Raw genomic sequence first — 20,948 nt, 5'->3', positions numbered from 1 at the left:
GGCAACAGGTGCAGACATGGAGCATCATGGGGCAAATACAGCTCAGAGCCGTGAGCTATTTACGTGACTTGTGCCCCGTTAAGAGACGAGATGCGAAAAACAGAAGTGGGTTCTGCTCTTGGGGAGCAAAACAAATAGCGATGCTAATAATAACGATGATGAGCACGATGCTGACAGCAGCCGATCCCTCAGTGACATGTGTCTATCCCAGGCTGAGATGCGCCATCCAGAGAGAGAGGGAGAGTGAGAATCCCAAGCAGGCTCTGTGCCATCAGTGCAGAGCCTGATCTGGGGCTTGACCTCACAAACCGCGAAATGACGACCTGAGCTGAAATAAAGGGTTGGGCGGTTTGCCGGATGAGCCACCCAGGCGCCCCCAGGCCTGTCTTTTAAATTAACGGGCATCCTGAGGACCCAGGACCCAACACCTGGCCACAGCTGCATACCTGCAGGGAACGTGTGGACATAAAAATCCGTTAACGCTGATCTAGTCCAATCTATGATTTTACTGATGAAATTAAAACTAAGGAAAGAACTAAGATAAGCTGTAAAAAAAAAAAAATCCATTAACTTTAAAACCAGCTTTAATTTGTTTGTTTTCCTTAAGTGCATTTATCAATGTAAACAGAGCATGTTAAGAAATTTCAGGGGAGAGCAGACTATTGCTGGTATGTTGGTTTTAATTCCAAAAAGAAGAAACTACAACGCCAATGGCTTGGACTGACAGCAGCTTGGGGCGGGGCGGGGCGGGGGGGGGGGGGTGGCGGAGAGTAGGGGGGAAGGATAAGAAAAAATAAAGGCTCCCTGGTGACGCCTCTCCGACCTGGCTACCTGGTCCAATTGCACAGTCTCTACAGGAGGGCAGAGCTGTCACAACAGAACCTGGTGACGGCAGCTAAAAACCAACTCCAACTGCTATGCGGCCAGCCTGTCGCCTTGGGCCTCGGCCAGCGCCGAGCGCGGCCTCACACTCTTGGCCACATTCGGCCAGAGGTGCGCACAGGATCCCAAGCACCTGGGTCTGCCGCTGGAAATCAAAGACGGAATCACTTCATGGCACTACAGATCTGGAAAAATAAAAAATCTCAGCTAGAAAGAGCGTCCAGTTTGGAGACAGCAGGAGGGAAGAGGACGCGGGGGGTGGGGGGCGGGGGGGCTGCCCGGGGGCCCAGAGGCAGACAGATGCCCCAATCACAGGTGGACCGTGTGTGGTTGGTTGCGTCTTCGGGGTCGCGCGTGGCATCCCCTCGGTGCTCAGGCGGGGAATGCCGAGAGAGGCCCACGGAGCCGGCCGAGGCTGGACTGCAGACCAGCACCTGGCTGTGAAACAGGAAGGGCTCCCCCCACGCTTCTTTCCTCAGGATTTCCGTAATTTGTGCTTCCCTTTGGTCTGGCTTGACAGTTAAGAAGAGAAAAGGTGGGGGGAAAGAGAATGGTTTTTGTCACTTGTCCAAAACTGACAGAAGAGAAGGTAGGCATCAGATGTGCTGGCTGGACGCTTTGTGGGCCCGGCATGCGTCGCCTCGCTCAGGGTGTGGGGGCCCAGCACTCCTGGAACCGTCGCTGGGCTCGGGGGCCTGGCTTCTGTGGTGGGGACGCGGACGGGCTTTCCGGTGGGGCTTCGGTTGTGCTGCAGGGAGGCCTGGAGACAGAGGCCCACCGTGCCGGCTGATGTTGGCGGCCACAGCTCCGCTCCAGCTTCCTCTCTGGTCACGTGGTGAGAGGGCCCGTTCCGCAGACCAGAAAAATAGCAAATCCTTAACTCATTCCATCTCCAAAGTTGAAAAAAGATCAGACAGTTACTAAAATCAACAATTTCTCAACTGTGTCTGGTGGCCATGGGCCCGGTGGCCGCGGCACGGCAGGGAGTGTTGGGGGGGGAGGGCCCCCGGCCGAGCGAGGGGCTCGCTCAGGACAGGCACAGTCAGCTCAGCTGAGCGAGGCTCAGAGTAAGGCAGTGCTCCTCACAGAAGAACACATCGGAAAAAGCTGCTTCTCTTCTGCTGGTCTGGGGTGATTTTGACTCCCTGGCTGCTCCCTTGGGGACTGTTGCCTTCCTGAAATTGCAAAGGGTTTTGCAAGGTCATGGCTGGGGATCAGCACTATGTCTCTTAACCAACCGGCCCACCGACCAATGAACCAACCACCCACCCGTCTGCCAGGATCCGGATGGTCCATCCACCCACCTGTCCCCTCCCATTTGTCAAACCTCTGCCACCTTCCAACCATCCATTCATCCAACTGTCCCTTCCAACTCGCTTTTTACAAACCTCAGATCTGCTACGTTCCTCCCCTTTCCAACCACTCACTGTCAGTCTTTCAGTGGCCTGCCCATCCCCCGTTCCATTCATCTCCTCGACAACTTTCCCACCATTTGTTGACCCATCTCATTCTCCTTTCCCTACTTCCGTCCCTCTATCCATCTATCCATCTGTGCTCAGCCCCTCCCGGCGAGGCAGCCCAGGGGCAGTGGAAAGACTGCCTCCTGGGATTGAGGGGAGGCTGGGCTCAAGGTCGCAACGCCACTCAGACAGGACTCCCCGTAACCGTGTGCCGAGGCTCGGACCCACCTCTCCCCTTGTCCACCTTCTGCCCCGCAGCTGGTGGCATAAGCCCTAATCTCTGATCTCGTCTGCTCGGTCCAGACTGACACCCATCCACCTCCCCCAGGTTTCTGAGGAGTGGCCTAAATCCGTCACCTGAAGCCTCTGCGAGCTGGCCCCTGCCTACCCTGGGAACTCAGACCCTGCTTTCTGCCATTCTACTGTTTGCGTGCTTTGGTCTCCTTTTGACTCGTTTCTTCTCGCCTTTGTGCTCTTAGGTAAAACCTGAAGTTTTATTCAGGCAACTACCAAACACTTATGTAGTGCTAGGCACTTTTGTGGGCGCTGGGCAGGCAGGGGTGGACAGGACAAAAGGTCCCGCTGGGGGCAGACAAATCGCACAGGTAAACAAATGAGCGGCGAGTAATGAGACAAAACAGGTGAAGGGTGGAGAAGCGTTTCGATGGCGGTGTCTGAGCGGAGACCTCTCGGAAGCGAGGCCAGGGATGGTCCAGGGGCCGTGGTCAGCGGAATAACTGCCCCCCAAGATGTCCACGCCCTCGTCCCTGGAACCTGCACAGACGGTACCTGACGTGGCGGCAGAGACTCTGCAGACGCGATTGAGGAGGGGTGGGGAGAGCGGCCTGGATCACCCAGGTGGGCCCCATCTAACCCTGTGACTCCTTAAAAGCAGAGAAACTTTCCAGCCGTGGTCGAGGACGAGTGAGACGAAGGAAGCAGGAAGCAGGGTCAGGGAGGTGCTGGGTGGCTGGCTCGGAAGACGGAGGAAGGGCTCACAAGGCAAGGAATGTGGTGGCTTCTAGAAGCTGGACAAGGCAAGGCGGCGGGTCCTCCCTGTGGGGAGGGCACCCCTGCTGACACCTTGGTCTCAGTCCAGTGAGACCCGTTTCAGACTTGTGACCTCCAGAACCGTCATGCTTGTGTGTCGTTGACGCTACTAAGCTTGTTCTGGGAATGCATTCCAGCAGCCTTAGGACACGGATGTGCGAGGGGGGCGCCCACTGGGCCACTCCTGCCAAGCCGGACCGCCACTTTCCCCGGTGGAGAGGAAAGTCTAAAGGAACGTGGGGCATGTGAGGAACAAAAAAAGGCCTGGAGCGGACGGCAGGGAAGCGGCAGGGTGACAAGGTGGAGAGGGTGGCAGCGGCCCGGACGGGTTGTGGGGACGCAGTGTGTGCTCAGCGGCGAGGAGCACTGGGTTGAGCGGAGCGGGAGAGCACCAGCGGTCCAGGAGGAGGGTGCTGGCGGGGCCTGGCTTCCCCTGATGCTCTAGGAGGAGAGGCAGGGGTGGGCAGAACTGGCCGTCTGAGTAACACAGATACGAACTTGCAACTAGCACATAGACAGTTCTGGAGATCTGATGCACGGCACAGTGATTACAGTCAAAGTTGCTTAAGAGACCAGATCTGAATTGTTCTCAATGCAAAAGAGAAACGGTAAGTATGCCAGTATGTGAGATAACAGAGGTATCAGCTCCCAACGTGTTAAAACCAACGTCCTGTAAGCCTCAAATTTACGCAACGTTCAACGTCAGCAGCATTTTGATTAAAAAGACAGATAGGAAGCCGTGGAGGCTGCAACTCTGCATGTGAACAAAGGCGACAGGGAATGAGAAGGCGTTTAACTGTGAAGAGAGGTCGCAAGGAGTGTGGCTGCACATCCGTGTTTCACAGTCTGGGCCTTGGAAGGACACGGCACATTCTAGGAGCAGTCGACAGGCCGATGCCGAAAGCACAGGCTACGGAAAAAGTGAGTGTGATGCTTAGTGTCACCGCCAGGGGGCGAGTGTCAGAAGGATCCTCTAGAATCAAACTCTGGCTGAAGAGAAACAAAATTACAGGGACACTGCACGCCGTCGTCGGGCCGTACGTCTGCTTGCGTGGACACGGTCCTGTTTTGGCTAAAGGGCTGCCACTAAATGGATCCCATCCCTTATGACTGAATTCGCAGCATCTTAGAATTCCGGAGGCATGTTTTCAGTCAGACGTGACCTACCCGAGTGGCATTTTGTGCGCACTCGCGGGTGACCAGGCGTAACGCAAGCCAACAAATAGCTCACTTCACGCCCTTGAATCAGAGAGCGAGGGGTGTCACCTGGCCGGGAAACAGGGGCCACTGGAATGGAGGGCTCCGGGCCAAGACTCCCAGCAGTGTTTAGGGGCTGAACACGCCCAACGTAAACTCGAGTGTGTAGATGTGACCAAAGAAAGTGGTAGTTGTAGAGAGTGGGGACCATGAAACAAAGAGGCCAGAAAACAGACAAAAGGGCGGATATGGAGGGATCCAGGTGGGACCTCTCAGAGGCCCCAGGGCCCTGGCACCCACCGAAGGCCACAGAACTGTCACAGCCAGCAGAACTTGGGGTGGACTCATCAAGACAGAAAGCTGGTGGCTGTCAGCCCTGCGGGGGGGGTGGGGGGGCAGGGGGTGTCTTGTCACGGACTGGGGGGGGGGGGTGGCGGACTGTGGCTCTGGGCCTGCATGGGGCTTTTCTGCAGGAGGCTCTCTCTCCTCACACGTGCCATCTCCCAGGTAGGACGGCAAGGGCCGCGTGTCCCCTGCTGGCCCACGAACTTAGTAGGGAGCACCTGTCACAAAGCAGCTCCGGGCCCCAGAGCAGCGTGTCCTGTTGTGGATGCCCAAACCACTCCTGCTAACTCCTGCCCCTTTCCCAGAGATGCTCGACTGGGTCTAGCCGGGCCCCGAAGAGCAGGATCTGCCCGGGGAGGCGTCACAGCACTGAGGCCAAGGGTGGCTGGCTCCAACAGGGACCCATGCAAGGATTCAGAAAGCACATACACTCACCAGTTTTTTGTCCATTTTTGCTTTGATGTCTCTGGCGAGAGTGAAAAATGCCTGTGGAATAAGGATGTTGTCAGGGCCGCGGGAGCAGGAAGCGGGTAGGGGCCTGCTGGTGCTGGGCCACTCCCGTGTAGGAGAAGTGGCAGGACAGTGGGGTGGGCAGGGGAGCAGCGTCAGGGTGGCTTCCCGGGTGGGGTCTCACCTGTCCAGCCCCATCTCCTGCCACCACTGGGCCACTGCTGCCAAGCTGGACCGCCACCTCCCCTGAGCCAATGACCTGGGACACGGGGTCACCCTTGACTGGACACAGAGGAAACTGAGGTTCAGAGGGGTCGAGTGACTTGTCTGAAGGCACCCAGTGCCTAAATGACAGAGTCAGAAGGATCCAGGAGGAGGGCCCAGTTTTCCACCCCCGACTCCTGTGCTCTGTCCACTTTTGCCCCCACCTCTGACGGTCAGGTCAGGGGCCAGGCAGAGAGAAAAACAAGCCATTCTTAGCCAAACACACTTCGCGTGGGGTCCCTGCCAGCAGGGAGGCCTGGGAGGGCCAGTGCCAGGTAAAGGTTTGCCTCCCCATGCTTGACGAGGCTCGAGCTGGCCCCTCTTGGTAGGGAGGCAGAGTCTCAACAAACGCCCACATGACGTGGAATATTCTGTTGTGAAGGCTGGTTTCGGTGCTAGGGAAGACCAAAGTGGTGGGCCTAAGGGTCTGGGGGACAGTGAAGGTCTCCCTGCAGGGGCCACTTGGGCTTTCCCCTGAGGGGAAAGGGGGTGCAAGGAGGGTGTGGCACGGGTGGCCTGGGATGGAAAGTTGTGGGCAAGGCCCAAGCTGTGGGTGGCACACACCGCCTGGGGCTGGTGAGGGAGGGCCTTCTATGCCAGGCGTATTGGGCTGAGGTTGGGAGCAACATGGAAGGTGCGTTTTGGAAAGACCACTGGGGCAGTGGGATGGAGGTCGGCAGATCATCTCCACGGAGAAGAGCGGGTGGCCCGGGCCAAAGCTCAGTCATCTAGGCTTGCTGACCGGGGCCTGTCTGTGAGGGTGGCAGGGCCGAGGGCACACACGTGGAGCTGGGCCTGGGCACCTGTCAGCTGGGACTCTCTGAGGCCGTTTCTCCATTGGTAAAACGGCGCCTGCTCCCCAGGGCTGCCCAAGAACCACTGAGGTAACAGCCTAGGTGCCCAGCCAGGGCCTGCACCTGCTGACGTCAGAACATGGCAAGTCCCTCAAGGGGCCTGGCACACTGCCTAGAAAGTGCCGCGCGGCCAGCCGGATGAGGGACCGACCTTAGGCAGCCCAGGGCCTGAGGTCGGTCCCCCTGGTAGAGCCTCCCTAGAGGGTGCAGCCTGTCCCTCAGCCCGGAGGGCCCAGGACTCACGTTCTCCACGTTGATGTTGGCCTTCGCACTGGTCTCCATGAACTTGATTCCATAGTCCAGGGCGAGCTGTGTGGAAGGGAGATACACACGTGCATGTTAGCCACTAGGTACCCCTGAACCCCACAAACCCTGAGCCAGGAGCAATGCAGGGGCAGGAGTTGGGGGGGGGGTCTCAGGCCATGGATCTGACTTCCTGGGCTGCTCCCTCAAGTCCCCAGTGGAGAGCAGGTGGTGAACATCCCTGGCAGGAGGGTGGAGGGGGCGTGGCTCAAACCACGGCTCTCTCCTCTGCTTCCTGTGGGTCCCACAGGTTCCAACCGGATGCCTTAAGGGAGCACACAGAGCACATCCCAGAAGCTGCTGCATGTGCAGTCTTTAGACGGAAGCCCAGCGGAGGGAGTGCCTTCCACTCTCCCTTTGTCCTGAGTCCCAGACCCCCTCAGTCTTGTACAAGCCAGGCTGGCCGGTTATTGTATGCTTGTAGAGACTGTGAGAGAGTCTCCCCCAAAGCCCACTCGGCGAGTGAGCAATCGGAGACCCTCTGGGGCAGAACAGGCCTCTATGCAGAGAACCCTAAAACCCTGAGGTCCCTGTGCCACGAGGTGCCAGGCCCACGCTGGTGGCCATGCCCACCTTCTCTCCCCGTTCCTTGGACACTTGTCTCTTGTCGTTCACGTCACACTTGTTCCCGAGTATCATCTTTTCGACATCTGCAGAAGCATGCTGAAGGGGAGGGCAGACAGGTGGTGAGAGGTCAGAGGCCAACACACAGTCTGTCCCCCAAAATCCGCGTGGTGGGCCAAGACTGCTGACACACCCTTGTACAGGGGACGAGCTGAAGATCAGAGAGGCTGAGTGGCCTGTCCCACGTCACACAGCCAATACAAGAGCAGAGTCCAGGTTCTGGCTACTACTCTGACGGAGGACATGCTCTCTGGCTGCTGAGGACAGCTTCCCTACGGGCTGTGTCACCCAGGCCCCGAGGCCATCCCCGGGCTCCTGGCAGGGTCTGGCCTACGGAGGCAAGCGAGGCTGGGATATTTAACCCCGCTCGCCTCCCTCCCTCCCTGCCTCTTCCGCTGGAGGCCCCGGCTGCTCTCCCAGGACCTTCCGCCCCACTCTAGCTTGCTCCGTTTGGACTCTGGAAGTGGGCAGCGCCTGGGGTGGCAATGGCACCCCACTGCAGCCAGCCCTGGGGTGTCCCCATCCCCTGGGGCCCCCCACAGCTGCCTCATGCTTGTAAAGGGCTCCTCCTCCAACCCTTTCTTGGGCTCCAGTGGAAGGTTCCACGCTTCCTGAAGGACAAGGGTATGGAAAGGGACCTCGTCGTGTAGCTCAGATCAGGTCTCATGAAACACTGCTCTGCTCCCGAACTTCCTGTTAACTGCAAGACCCTCTTGCCCACTGGCCAGAAACACTGAGTTTCCACAAGGACCAATGGGAGTGGTTCCTTGTCCTCAGCCCGGGCACGGCCTCCGGCCAGCAGACCATCAGGTCTGACAGTGGGCCTGTCAGGATGGTGGCCTGGTGCCACTGCTCACAGATGTCAGCCGTGCCATGACCTTTGGCCGTGGCTTTATGGATGGGTGAAGTCCTCTTGCTGCACCTCAGACCCGAAGCCCCACCTGGTGAGTCACCGAGAGGCACAAGTGCTGTCGTCCAAGAAGGCTTTGGGGTGAGCCTGTCTGGGGAGCCAGAAGGCGGGGACGCCAGCTTTGGGACGGGGAGGCGGGGCTAACTGCCTTCTTTTCCCTCCTGGGTTCAAGGTCTGCTTTCCCAGCCAGCTGCAGTCGAAGAGCTGCTGGCTTGAACTCGGGTGGCTCAAAATAGCTCACACCCCGCTCTGCTGAAACTCAGAGAACAATCTGAAATGCCTGTCTGCCAAATGCAAGGGTCATGCCTATCCTGGAACCTCCCGTTTCTAGAAAGCACCAAATGCTCACAGTGATCAAGAGCTCAGGTATCTCTTCTCTCATGGCTGAGACATTGCCCAAACCTGACAACCCCGGTGGGGAAATTAATGGGCTCTCAGGGCCACCCTATGATGACGCGAGGCCCATGTGTGGTCTCCAGGGTCAGCCACCTGGGTTCCGGTCCCCATTCCGGGTACATCCCTGGCCATGGAGCTCTTGGCAAGTGACTTCTAGGGGTCTCTGTGCCTCAGTGAGCTCATCTCTTATCCGAGGAGCTCTGGGGTGGGGACCGAGGTGGGGACACGCATGAAGTTCCTCTGCACGTGAGGGGCACAAGCCTTACCTCCTCAATATTCCGAATCCAGTTCCGGATGTTGTCAAAGGATTTCTCGTTGGTGATGTCATAGACCAGCATGATGCCCTGGGCGGGAAGGGAGACAAACGTGTGCTCTGGACAAGCTGCGAGCTGAGGGGGAGGCCCCAGCAAGGTGGGGTGGCCGAGACCCCAGCAAGACACCCCTCCTGCCAACTCCCTCCACTCCACCCCTGGGGCCCTTCCTTCTGCTGGACTCTAGGACCGGCTCCTCCCTGGTCACCCAGGCTCTAGTCCTGACCACCCCACCACCAAGGTGACCCTTCACCCTGCAGACCAGACCCCACCACACTCGTGCTTGCAGACGAGCCTCGCAGGCTCCCCAGCACCAGCAGGGCACATGTGCCCATGGCCTGGCAGCTCTCGGCATCCCACCTGTCTCCCAGCCCCATGTTCCACGGCCCCAGGGCCCACAGTGCCCCTCTTCACTCAGCCCGCCCTGCCTGAGTCTCCTCCGAGCACCTACTGCGCACCACGTTCTATGGTAGGGTCTTGTTGAAGCCTCACAGCCCTCACAGGTGGGTCCGGCTGTCCCCACTCTGCAGACGAGGACCCAGAAGTGTGGGACGGCCAGGCCCGCCTCCCTTCCCATGAGAGAGTAAAGGGCGTAACTGGGGTCTGAACCCTGGATGGCCTGATCCTGACACTCTTGTGTGTTCCAATGACTCCACCCACGGGACCAGCTTGGAGCGTGGGGCTGGGCGGCACTGAGGCCCCCGAGGGTCCGTTACCCACGTGTGAGGAGGTGGGAGACAGCGCAGGAGTCCCTAAAGAGCTGCAGAGTGAACCCACCTCCACCTGGGCCCGTGACCTTGCCGTCACTGCGAAGGACACGTGTCCCTGTTTGATACAGAGCAAACTGAGGCCCACAAAAGCGCCCTGAAAGATTCAAGCCCAGGAAAGACTGACCCTGAACAAGTTGGTCACACCAGCTCCCATTAGGAACCTCCCTGGGCCCTCATCAGCACCAAGTAACGCCGAGGGCCACCTTCCAGGCACAGGGCCCCAGCTGTCCTGGACCGGCCTGGCTTACTCCATGTGCTCAGGCCCCCCCTCCCGACGGCCCGGCCCTGCATCCGAGACCGCTGGTGCCGGCCAAGACGTCCCTGAGGCTGCCCGAGTCTGCAGAGTGAGAACATGGGCTGCGGGCACTGGGTGGAGAGCGGCGAGGACGTGTGATAAGACCTCAGGGACGGGAAAGGAGAGCCCCTGCAATTCCGAAGCCCCACCATGAACCCAAGGTACACGCAGGGGCCTCGCAGCCTGCCACAACCGAGGCCCCGGCCAGGACCCCTCCGGAAGGCCATCTGGGGGCCCCCTCTCAGGGGCCTCTTGGGGAGACTGAACAGAGACCACCTGCAGGACAACCAGGAGCTTGTAGAGGCCGTGCTGTCAGCCACTCCCCAGACAAGGCCAGCTCGAGTACGAGATCCCGGTGCGCAGACTCCCTAGGTCAAGCACCATGGAGGCCTCTGGCCATCAGGGGGCAAGAAACGCCACGAGGTCATGAGAACTTTCCTCCCTTTTATCCAGGGACTGGCCCCTCGGGTGGCCCAGGGCTCTGGCCACCACCAGCAAGTTGACACCCCATGCTCCAGATTCCAAGGTCCCAGATATTCACCAACCGAGGGGTGGGGGCGGCGGGTGGAGCTATCAGGAGAGAGAAGTGCCCAGAAAACACGGGATCACCCTATTCCAGGTCCTCCGTGGAAACTCTCCTCGGGGCCCCAAGTGACCATGTTCCCAGCCCCCACTGGGCACGGCTGCCCCTATCAGCTTGTAAGCTCCCAACGGGACAATGGACACCCAATGTCCCCAAATTTGGGACCCAAGAGTCGAGTACCATGCAGGGAGAGGGTGATGGCTGCGATGGAGGCAATGTTCTCTGAGCTATCCGGTAAGGTCACCCCTGGCCACACGTGGCTCTGCAGTGCCTAAGAAGTGCGACCAAGGGGCTGGATTTCTTACTTGGATTACTTAATTTACACTCAGAGAGCCACATGTGGTCGCTGGCTTTATATATGGGTTCTATAAGGCTATATATATCCAATCTAGGACTGCAAGCCACCAACACCCTGGCTCAGGCCAGCGTCATCAAGGGCTGGCTGAGGATGTGGGCACTGGAGACAGCCAATCGGCACTGGCCCAGTCATTTCCCCTCTGCGTGAACTGAAGCAGGACATGGAACCGTGCCAGGCCTTAGGTCCCCTGTCAGTGAAACGTGGACAACCGTGGCACCCATGCTCCACTGTTAATGGCCAAGACCTGGGCCCAGCAGCTGGCACACGAAAGGCCTCAGAGAATGGGGGCGGTGGGGGGGCTGTTTCAGCCCAGATGGGGAGGGGGCCTACCTGAGGCCACACAGCAGAAGCTCCCCCAGGACCCCGGTTCCCCGAGGCCCCTGCCCCACCAGAGCACAGCCAGGTGGGAAGAAAATTAGTAAATAAATTTTAATGAGGAGTGCTAAGGTTGCAATGCACACGACTGAGTTTCTGTTATGTTTCAAAAGCTGTGTGGGATACTCTCAATGCCTCCATTCATTTCTGCCGTCCACCAGTATTTCCTGAATACCCACCACATACCCAGCGTGGTCCCAGGCACGGGGCATACGGCAGTGACCGAGACGTGGCACTGCCCTCACAGAGCTTGTGGTCTTGCAGAGGAAACAGGCATGTATGCGGTCACATGATGGGGGTGTGCACCGGGCGCCGGAAACGGGGAGATGGCCATCCGCCCTCGCGGCTGCCCGGAACGGAGTCCTGTTCTCTGTTCCACTTTCCAAGTAAGGAGATGCAGCTCAGAGGGTGACCCAGGGTGCTGAGCCAGGGGCCAGGGCTCTGCCTCCCGCTCCCAGACCCTGAGCGCTCCACTGTGTGCACACCTCACATGTGCTCGACCCACTCGGAGGGCAGGAACCCGGCCTATTCCGGGTCCTCCTCTGCATCTAGTTCAGGCCTGGCCTAGAGAAGGTGCTCCGTAAAAGTACCTGAGGGATGGGGAACGAGTCTTCCTGTGATAGCACCCTGCCCCTGGCCCGGGGGACCATACAACAGCCAACTGCCCGGAGCAAGCCAACTCCTGGATGATGTTCAAGTTTTCAGTAGCAAATTCCACAGAGACTGACACAGGCCACGTGAGCGCTCCTAAGTGTTGGGGCATGCTATCTCCAATTTCACTGACCTCACCTGGAAGAACCGGCTTCCTCTGTCTTCCCTCATTCCCAAAGAATTAACCGTCCTTAAACCCTGCATTGTCCCTGAAGCAGAAGAGGATGTATGTCGGGGTGGGGGCAGGGCACATAGCCTTTTCCTAAAACTAACCCGGGACCGAGGACCCCGGAGGAGCCCGAGCACGGACTCCCCAGAAGCATCCGGGTTCGGGCATTCACGAGAGTGATGTTCACGTGGACTTTAAAAAAAGAAACGAAAACCAGTCCATACCATTGCGCCCCTGTAGTAGGCCGTTGTGATCGTCCGAAACCGTTCCTGACCAGCTGTGTCCCTAGAGGAGAAGAAGGGAGAGTGGTGACAGCAAACACGAATCGTCATCACCGTGGGAACAATGGGTACTCAGCCGGGATGGACACGGGTCGTTTCCTAATTCACTGTCCGACTGTGGGACAGCACCTTTGTCCTCTACTCTTATAGAGGAGGAAACGGTGACTCAGGGGTGTCAAAGACCTGCCCCATAGGGCGTAAAGTCATTCCCTCCAATGACCCCTCTGCTGCACCTCTGTTTCCTGGGGATTCTTCCCAGAGTTTCTGGCTCACAGAAGAGCTGAGATCGGATGTCAGCTGTGAAAATCCAGGGCCATGCAGGCATGGAAGGGGCCGGTCACATGGCTGGAGGGGTGTACCTTCATGCTTGCTTGCTGTCTTGGCAGAAGCCAGGGAGCAAGTCTTCCCTTGTTGGTGCAGGGTGACACCTGGGTGAGACACATCGTGCCCAACCCAGCTCCTGGCACAGGGGGCATTCAGTGCTTGGTGTAAAGATGGCCTGACTGATTGGTGGCGGGGCCAGGGCAAGCCCCATGTCTTTTGTCTCTGGATTCGGGGTTCCTTTCGTTTTTTTTTTAAGATTTTTTTTTTCAAAGTTTTTATTTATTTTTGGGACAGAGAGAGACAGAGCATGAACGGGGCAGGGGCAGAGAGAGAGGGAGACACAGAATCGGAAACAGGCTCCAGGCTCCGAGCCATCAGCCCAGAGCCCGACGCGGGGCTCGAACTCACAGACCGCGAGATCGTGACCTGGCTGAAGTCGGACGCTTAACCGACTGCGCCACCCAGGCGCCCCTCGGGGTTCCTTTCGTGACCCTGCGAGGGTTCTGCATGGCTGGGCTGCACGGAGGCCCCTCAATCTGGGGCTCGGCTGGCTTTCTGACACCAACGGCAGGTGACGTTAGTGGTTAGGAACAGTCATTTCTATCCTCCACCATGGCCCTAGTCTAGAGAAGCGTTAAGAGAGTCACTGACCCCATCGAGACTGCTGAGAGCAGAAGTAGGAAGAGAGGAGAAGAGGAAAGTGAAACTTCTGCCAGCTGCCACCGTGTCACCTTGGACTCCGGGCGCCGAGGCTGCTGGGGAGCCACGTGGTAAAGATGGAGATGCTTCTAGGGCTTGTAACTTATGAGGCAGCCAGAGACCAGAGACCGGCAGATTACCAGCTGACGAGGCGTCAGGCCTCATCCAGATTTCCACTCTGGAGTCAGACCAGAGGCGAACACCATGGGAGCCGAGGGGGCGCCCTGGGCAGGCAGAGCGATGCTCACGCTCTGAGACTCGGGGGAGGGAGACGGGCTGCGGGGAAGGTGGCTTCGTGGCCCCCCTCACGGCACTCCCTCCCACCACAGGTGCTCGCTAGGGCAGGGAGACTTCGCCACCCTCTCACATGTGACTTCTCTTTCATTTCGCTCAAGGCTCATACTTCCCCGTGGGTGATGTGGCTGCAGGGCGGGGACTCCCCTTCCATCTGACCATCTGAGCTCAGCCTTCCTGGCACTTCCGAGGGGCTACAGACCCCAGTCAGCGACAGGGACTCACAACCTCTCCGATTTCATGTATCACAAGAAGTCAGCCCCAGGTAAGCGGAATAGAAAATGGGTCTTGCCGCTGGGCCTGGCCTCAGCTTATTTTTAGTTCTGGGATTTCAGGTCTGTGTGCTAAAGAAGTAAGGCTTGGGCTTCCCCGGGGGTGGGGGAGAAAAGAGGAAATGATGTCTGGCCTTCTTCAGCGAGCTGATAGGGTCAAAAGGAAACACTGGGCTGGGGTATGGCGTTGTCCCAAAGCCTTCACCACTGCCCAGGCACAGAGGGCACGCTCCAAGTCCAATGGAAGCAGGCCACTCGGAAGCCCAGGCCCAGCGGTGCCCACATCGAAATGCTGAGCTAACCCGGACTGGCAGCTATGTCCCCAGAAGGTGCTGACAGACTCCAGGCCCCAGTAACCAGCAGAGCCCAGTCTCTGGGGTTTCGGAAGAAAGCCTGATGCGTATGGCTAGGCACAAAGAGGTGGAGGCCATGGTCACAGGGAGGGGGAAAGAGAGAGGCACCAAGGCTTCTGGCTCAAAGCACTCCCTGGGTAAAGGGGCGGAGGACGCCAATGCCTCTTACCATATCTGTAGCTTAATTCTCTTGCCATCGAGCTCTATGGTCCTAATTTTAAAGTCAATTCCTGAAAGAAAAGGAAAGAAAAGGCACATCACGGTCAGCCCACTGCCCAAGCTGCATCTGAGGCAGCTGCTGCCAACCTGTTACGGAGCACCTGCCTGGTACTGGGGCACCTGGGATCTCAGAAGCTCCCACAACAAGTCTGGAGGTGCCTGGAGAGAACTTTCTCCTCTCCTGGAAGGGGAAGCTGAGGCTCAGAGGGCAGACCGAGCTGCCAGGAGTGAAGCCCCAGGTGGCACAGGCTGGCGGGCAAACCCAGGTCCTTCAGGCGACAAAGACTTGTTCTCTCCCATCTGCCCACCAGGCAGCCTCTCGGAGTCGGCCTCCACGGAATCTTTCGAGGGCCAGAGCCCCACGCCTCCCTCTACCTAGCACCAGGCCCTCCCAAACACACAGGGCATGGAGCCCCAGGATGCCCCCCAATACTGCTCTCACGGACCTCCAGCCTTTGCACATGCCGTTCCTTCTCTGAGGGTGGTCCCTATGCCGCCCATCTGTCTCCCTAACAAACTTTCTCCTTTCATTTTTTCAAGTTTATTTGCTTGCGAGAGAGAGAGACGGAGAGAGAGAGAGAGAGAGAGAGAGCGCGCGCGTGCATGCGCGCGTGCATGGGGGAGGGGCAGAGAGAGAGGGAAAGAATCCCAAGCAGGCTCCACACTGTCGGCACAGAGCCCAACGTGGGGCTCGATCCCATGAACCATGAGTTCATGACCTGAGCCAAAAGCAAGAGTTGGACGCTCAACCTCTGAGCCTCCACCAGACCTGCGGGAAGGTCGCCCTCCAAGAAGCCTTCCTGACCCTGCCCTCCTCTCCCACTCGTCGGCTGTAGTCCCCTTTCCCCAAGACCAGGGTGACCTCTCAGCCTCCTACCCCCTCAGTCCCCTCCCCAGCTTTCCTGACCACATTCAACCATGTCACGAAGCTAACCTCTGTTCCAAACCTGCCAGCGCGTCCACCAACGGATGGGCAGATAAACAAAACGTGGCCCGTCCGTACCACCACTCGGTCGTGAAAAGGAATGAAGGCCTGACACACGCCGCGACAACCAAAAACACCTTCCAGACGCTTCCGCCACCCCCTCGGCCCCAGGATGAAGTGAGAACAGTTGAGTGTGTGCGCCAAGGTCCTGCCTCGCCTGGCCACGGCGCGGCAAACAGCTCCCACGACTGTTTCCTAAATATCCCGCGTGCAGTCTGGACTCGGGGCTTTCGTGCTCGCTCTTCCCTCTCTTGGAACGTCTCTTCCTTCCATGACTTCCTGGCTCCCCCGGCCCTTCACTCAGGCCTCTGTTCAAGTCACCTCCCCAGGTGAGCCTTCCTGACCATCCTCACTCTCTCTCCCCTCGCTTCTTTTCCTTCTTCGGGTGCACACCCTTGACAGTGCATATTTGTGCATTTGCTCCACGGATCTTGGGGTGAAAGTTGCCCATGGAAAACAGCCCAACCCTGCCTTTACCTCCGCGAGTTTGTTCTACATCTTTGCCCTCGAAGCCTGGAGGCGGGAGCCTGGCTTGAGCCCTCAGAACTGATGACAGGATGTTCATTGCATTGCTGCCCACCTCAGGAGCTGTCCAGGGGACCACAGGGAATATCAGTCTGCACCTGAAATGTGCCCACTGGGACAGAAGCCCCAGGAGAGCAGGGACTCAGACATCTTACTCATGGCTGTGTCTCCGGTAACTCAGCATGGCAGAGGCCAGCTATGTATCTGCTAGAAACTGATCACCCAGTCGCACACACACACCTTGACTACAGGCCTTGTTACATTGGTTTCCCTCTGATTCATCCCAGTCATTTCTTCAACCCCTGCAGCCGTGCTGGCACACAGCAGGCGTTGGGGAAAGATGGCAGGGCGAAAGAAATAAAAGCCACAGGGTGCCGTGTGGTTTACGGAGCACGTTCACATCTGCCATGTGTCTCCCTGAAGGTATGAGTGAATGGGGCCCCAAGGAAGCCGTGGGAGCTGAGCCAGGCTGTGAAGAACCAATTCTGAACTTGGCCGCTGGGCCAAGTTCACACTGCCAATGATCGATGCAGCTTTTGAGAACGGGCTCTGGCAAAACGAAAGCTGGGCAGGAAATGAACAGCCACTTAATCCCTGATCCATAAAGACAACCCAGAGGTGTACTCAGTGCCAGTAGAGAATCACCTTTACACATTCAGTTGCATTTCAGGACTAAGCGGCCCAGTGTTGTTCCTTCCTAAAACATCCCCTACCTCCTGTCCCAGGTCCACAGGGACACGTGAAATCAAGATGCCCTGTTTAATCGGCAAAGCCCCACAGCATCACTCTGTCCTAACCTCTTCCTGGGTTTCATTAACACACCAGATTTAATTAGGAAGTGTTAAATTTTACAAGGCTAAGAATTATGAGACCATCACTTCAAGGTCAGGATGAATTAAATTTGCTCAGAAGACAGAGGCCTACTGGAAAACTACAAATATAATCAGAATACTGAGGTGGGAGGGAAGGATTCTGGGTTTAAGTGCCACCTGTACCTCCCTAGACGATCTTGCCCAAGCCAAGTCTTTGTCTGGAAGTGGAGGCCGGCCTCCTCGGAGCCCTAAAGAGCTAGACTGGGTTTCCTGGACAAGAATGAGAAACCAACAGAAAGATCCAATCTCCAAACTGATCTCACTAGTGCTTGTGCTGAACAGGAAGTTTCCGACACTGGGACACTGAGGTCTGGGTGAGAGCAAGCCACAGCCTGCCAGGACGTAACATCACTTCCTGATTCATGGAGATGCAAACGCTATCCCAAAGTTGGACCCTGGAGTGGTGGAGGGGGAGGAATCAGAAACATCTGGGTCCAGGGATGGGATGCTGTCACTGCAGAAGCCAGAAATTCTGCTTCCTCCAGGCCGCCTCCGGCCACGATAACAACCTCTTATTCGTTGTACATTTACGATCCTCAACCATCCAGGGCACTGGTCAAGGCAGAGAGCATCACTCCTAAACTGAAGAAACAGGGCTCAGAGTCTAAGTGCTTGTTCAGGGTCGCCCAGCGGCTGGAAAGCTGGAATGGCCATTTCCAGTCCAATTCTCTCAACTGTCAAGTGCAGCTCCTGGAGAGGGGCAGGAATGGAATGAGCAGCTCATGGTGGGGTTCAGGGAGATAAGGTTATTGGGCTCGAGTTACACAGGGGGTAAAGCAAAGCCTGGTTCCTAGGCTTTCCCCATTCAGAATCAACTCCTGGGCTTGCTGACTATTCTGGAACAAGGCTGCATAGCTCACAGGCCACTCCATTTCATTGGTGTTACTTCCAGGTCAAACGTTTTCACACGGGCAATGGCTGTTTTTGTGACATGGGGACAAGTCAGCTCCACTTTTGTGGATATCAGAACTGAGAAGCAACAAGCCAATTCTGTTCAACCACAACGTGGGCTGGCTTTGTGGGAAAGGCTGTTCTGCAAAGTGACAACTGGTGTCCCGGGCCTCAAGATAGGGAAGTCGGCACTGTCTGTGGCAGCGGCTGATTTTGGTTTCTCACTCAGGTTTTTATCTGGCATCTCCTTGGGGATGACAGGTCCCAGGGCAGGCAGCTGTCAGTCATCATTGCTATCACCTTCTAGTGGGATGGAAGGTCGGGCAGAGAGAGGCTCCAGACTCTTTCTTGCCATTCCTTCTAGAAGAAATTCACCCATGGGGGAAACAGGGTCAGGGAGAGGGGCTTAACCCCTGAACATTACAGAGGAAAGAGCAGGAGAGGGCTTGCCCTGGGGATGAGTGCTCCCATCCGGTGGTCCAGTCTTGATTTTGGGCGTTAGACCCACACGGATTCAAATTCCATCCTTGCCACCTGCAGACTGTGTGACCTTGGGTGAGTCGCATGCCTCCCCGAGCCTCAAATTCCTCAGTGAGGCTCATAACAGCACCTAACACAAAGGACTGGAGGGTGTAATAATGCACATAAAGGGGCTAGCGCACAGTACATGCTTAATAAGGTCAGATGTCAAAGGCCTCTTCCTACGGCCAACTCCCCAAGCCTGTTTCACTTCTGTAAGACGGCGACCCCAAAAGAACAGCTTCGAGGGCTGCTGTGTGGACAGCACGAGATGACCGGCGCCAAAACCCCAGCCCAAGACCTGTACTTCCTGACGAGCAAGCTGAGAGTTGGGGCCTCAGTCTCCCCATCTGTAAAATGGGCCCTTGGTTCCTATCCCCTTCCCCATAGCCCGGGAACCCCCGAAAAGAGGTGGAAGCGGTTGCTCTTTTCCCCTCCGGTCCCCTCGACCCTCTCTAATCCCTGGATCCGTCCGGCCCAGCCGCTCCCTCAGCCCCAGCCCTTCAGGGGCGCGCCCGGCCCGGGCCTCCGGCGTCCCCGGCCGCTCCCCGGCCCCGCTACCTATGGTGGAGATGAAAGTTGAGTTGAACGCGTCCTCGGAGAAGCGGAACAGGACACAGGTCTTCCCCACCCCCGAGTCCCCGATCAGCAGCAGCTTGAACAGGTAATCGTAGGTCTTCGCCATATTACACTCTCTCCCCGACGGGAAGTGCGGCCAGCGCCTCGCCACTGGCCGCTGGTTCCGTCCATCAGCGCCGAGCCCGCCCCCTATTGGCTCCCGGCCCGCGGCGCGTCACCCAGGCCGACACCCTCCCCCGCGCCCCTCCCGTCGCGGAGAGACGTGGGGAAGGGGAGAGCAAGGCGCGGTGCCGGAAGCGGGCCGAGCGCGCCGGTCATTGGTCGGCGCTAGGGACAGGGCGGGCTGCAATTGGCCAGCGGTGAAGAGTCCAGGGGCTTCAAATGAAGACCAGGGGGCGGGGCATCGCGTGTCCCCGCCTTCTGCCCGCCCCCGACTTGGGGGCAGCCACGCCCCCGGGTGGGAGTGGGAGGGCGGGGAACGTCGCCAACGGCTCCGCGCGCCCGCAGTGGGGCGCGTGCGCATGCGGCCCGGGAGACCGTTGGGTGCCGGCAGAGGGCGCACGCGCGGCGGGTTCTCCGGTTCCCGCCCTCACGGCCGGCGCAGCCTCCATAGGCTCCGGGAAGAGCGCGGGAAGAGAGTGCGTGGGTGGCGGTGTCGTGTGGAGGGCGCTGCGTCCATCCAGGGGGAACCGAAGAGGAAAGGAGAGTGGGGACGCTCGTCATCGTCGAAGCGAGGCCTCTTCGGGACGTCTTCCGGGGTCTCGGCGCCGGCCGGGGGGACTACTCCGCCGCCTGAGCGGCTTTACTGCCACCAGCCGTACCCGCGGGAACTCCTCGCTACGCGCCTTTGGACCTAATTAGGGACTGTCCAGACCACTGTCTGCCTGCAGTTCCCCCGACCCCCGACCCCCCGCCAAGCCCCAGCCGCCAGGGGAGCTAGGGTCGTGAGGATGCTAGGAACAGTCACAAGCGTTGTCCTTTGCCTGCCTGTTGTCGGCACGTACGAAAACGACACCGAAAGTCCTTAATACCCACCCTAACCCACTAGGGTCAGTAGTCTGATTCTGCCTTTTTATGCTGAGCAAACCGAGGCCAGAGCTTAAGGGACCTTCCCGGTCTCCAGAGTGGGAAGGTGGCTTTGAGCTGGGACACGCCAGCCTCGGAGGCCTGAGATCCCGGTGGTGTCCTGCTTGTCAGAGGTGGGCGTTGGGAAGGCGTCTAGACTCACATAAGGTTCCTGCCCAAGCCGGCCCTGGCCGCCCTTCCTGCCTCCCTCTAGGGCCAGCCCCGCTGATCTGGCTGCTGGGGGGCGGCGGGGGGCGGGGGAGAGCTTCAAGCAGAGCCGCCGGCCACGTCGGCTTTGGCGTCTGTAACGTTGGGCGCTACCGACCACCTTCCTGGGACTTGGACCGTTCTACTGGCTGGTTTCTTCGGCCGCGACGCCTCCCTTCCCTGCATGCTGCTGCTCAGATCCCATGGCAGTCTTTGGGGTTTCCGCATGCCTCTTAGGAGTTCCTCACGGTTCTAGGTCTGTTCTGCCCTCTGGGTGATCTCCTTCAATACTGTGGCTGCTGAGATCTCCGCACAGGTGATTCTTGGAGGAATCCACATAGCCCGGCCATCCTTCTATGTCCAGCTGCTTTGTGGACTTGGCAAAGGTACTTTGACAGGTCCACAACGGAACGTGTCAACTTCAATGTTTTTTATTTTTGGGACAGAGAGAGACAGAGCATGAACGGGGGAGGGGCAGAGAGAGAGGGAGACACAGAATCGGAAACAGGCTCCAGGCTCCGAGCCATCAGCCCAGAGCCTAACGCGGGGCTCGAACTCACGGACTGCGAGATCGTGACCTGGCTGAAGTCGGACGCTTAACTGACTGCGCCATCCA

The 20,948-nt window shown here is 58.2% G+C and overlaps 1 protein-coding gene across 1 annotated transcript; it reads right to left on the bottom strand.

Moving 5' to 3' along the window:
• Positions 1 to 566: 566 nt before the first annotated feature.
• On the bottom strand, positions 567 to 19,210 carry RAB8A (RAB8A, member RAS oncogene family). Its single transcript, XM_047850907.1, has 8 exons — positions 19,043 to 19,210; positions 14,640 to 14,700; positions 12,472 to 12,532; positions 9,002 to 9,079; positions 7,379 to 7,468; positions 6,746 to 6,811; positions 5,370 to 5,420; positions 567 to 2,057 (listed from the first exon to the last, which is right to left on the bottom strand). Exons 1-8 carry the CDS (start codon positions 19,164 to 19,166, stop codon positions 1,965 to 1,967), a joined length of 624 nt encoding a protein of 207 aa, XP_047706863.1. The 5' UTR covers positions 19,167 to 19,210; the 3' UTR covers positions 567 to 1,964.
• Positions 19,211 to 20,948: the final 1,738 nt, after the last annotated feature.

This window comes from Prionailurus viverrinus, chromosome A2 (genome assembly GCF_022837055.1).
Source record: "Prionailurus viverrinus isolate Anna chromosome A2, UM_Priviv_1.0, whole genome shotgun sequence".
Classification (NCBI taxonomy): Eukaryota; Metazoa; Chordata; class Mammalia; order Carnivora; family Felidae; genus Prionailurus; species Prionailurus viverrinus.
This window is presented reverse-complemented; position numbering and strand designations above follow the sequence as displayed.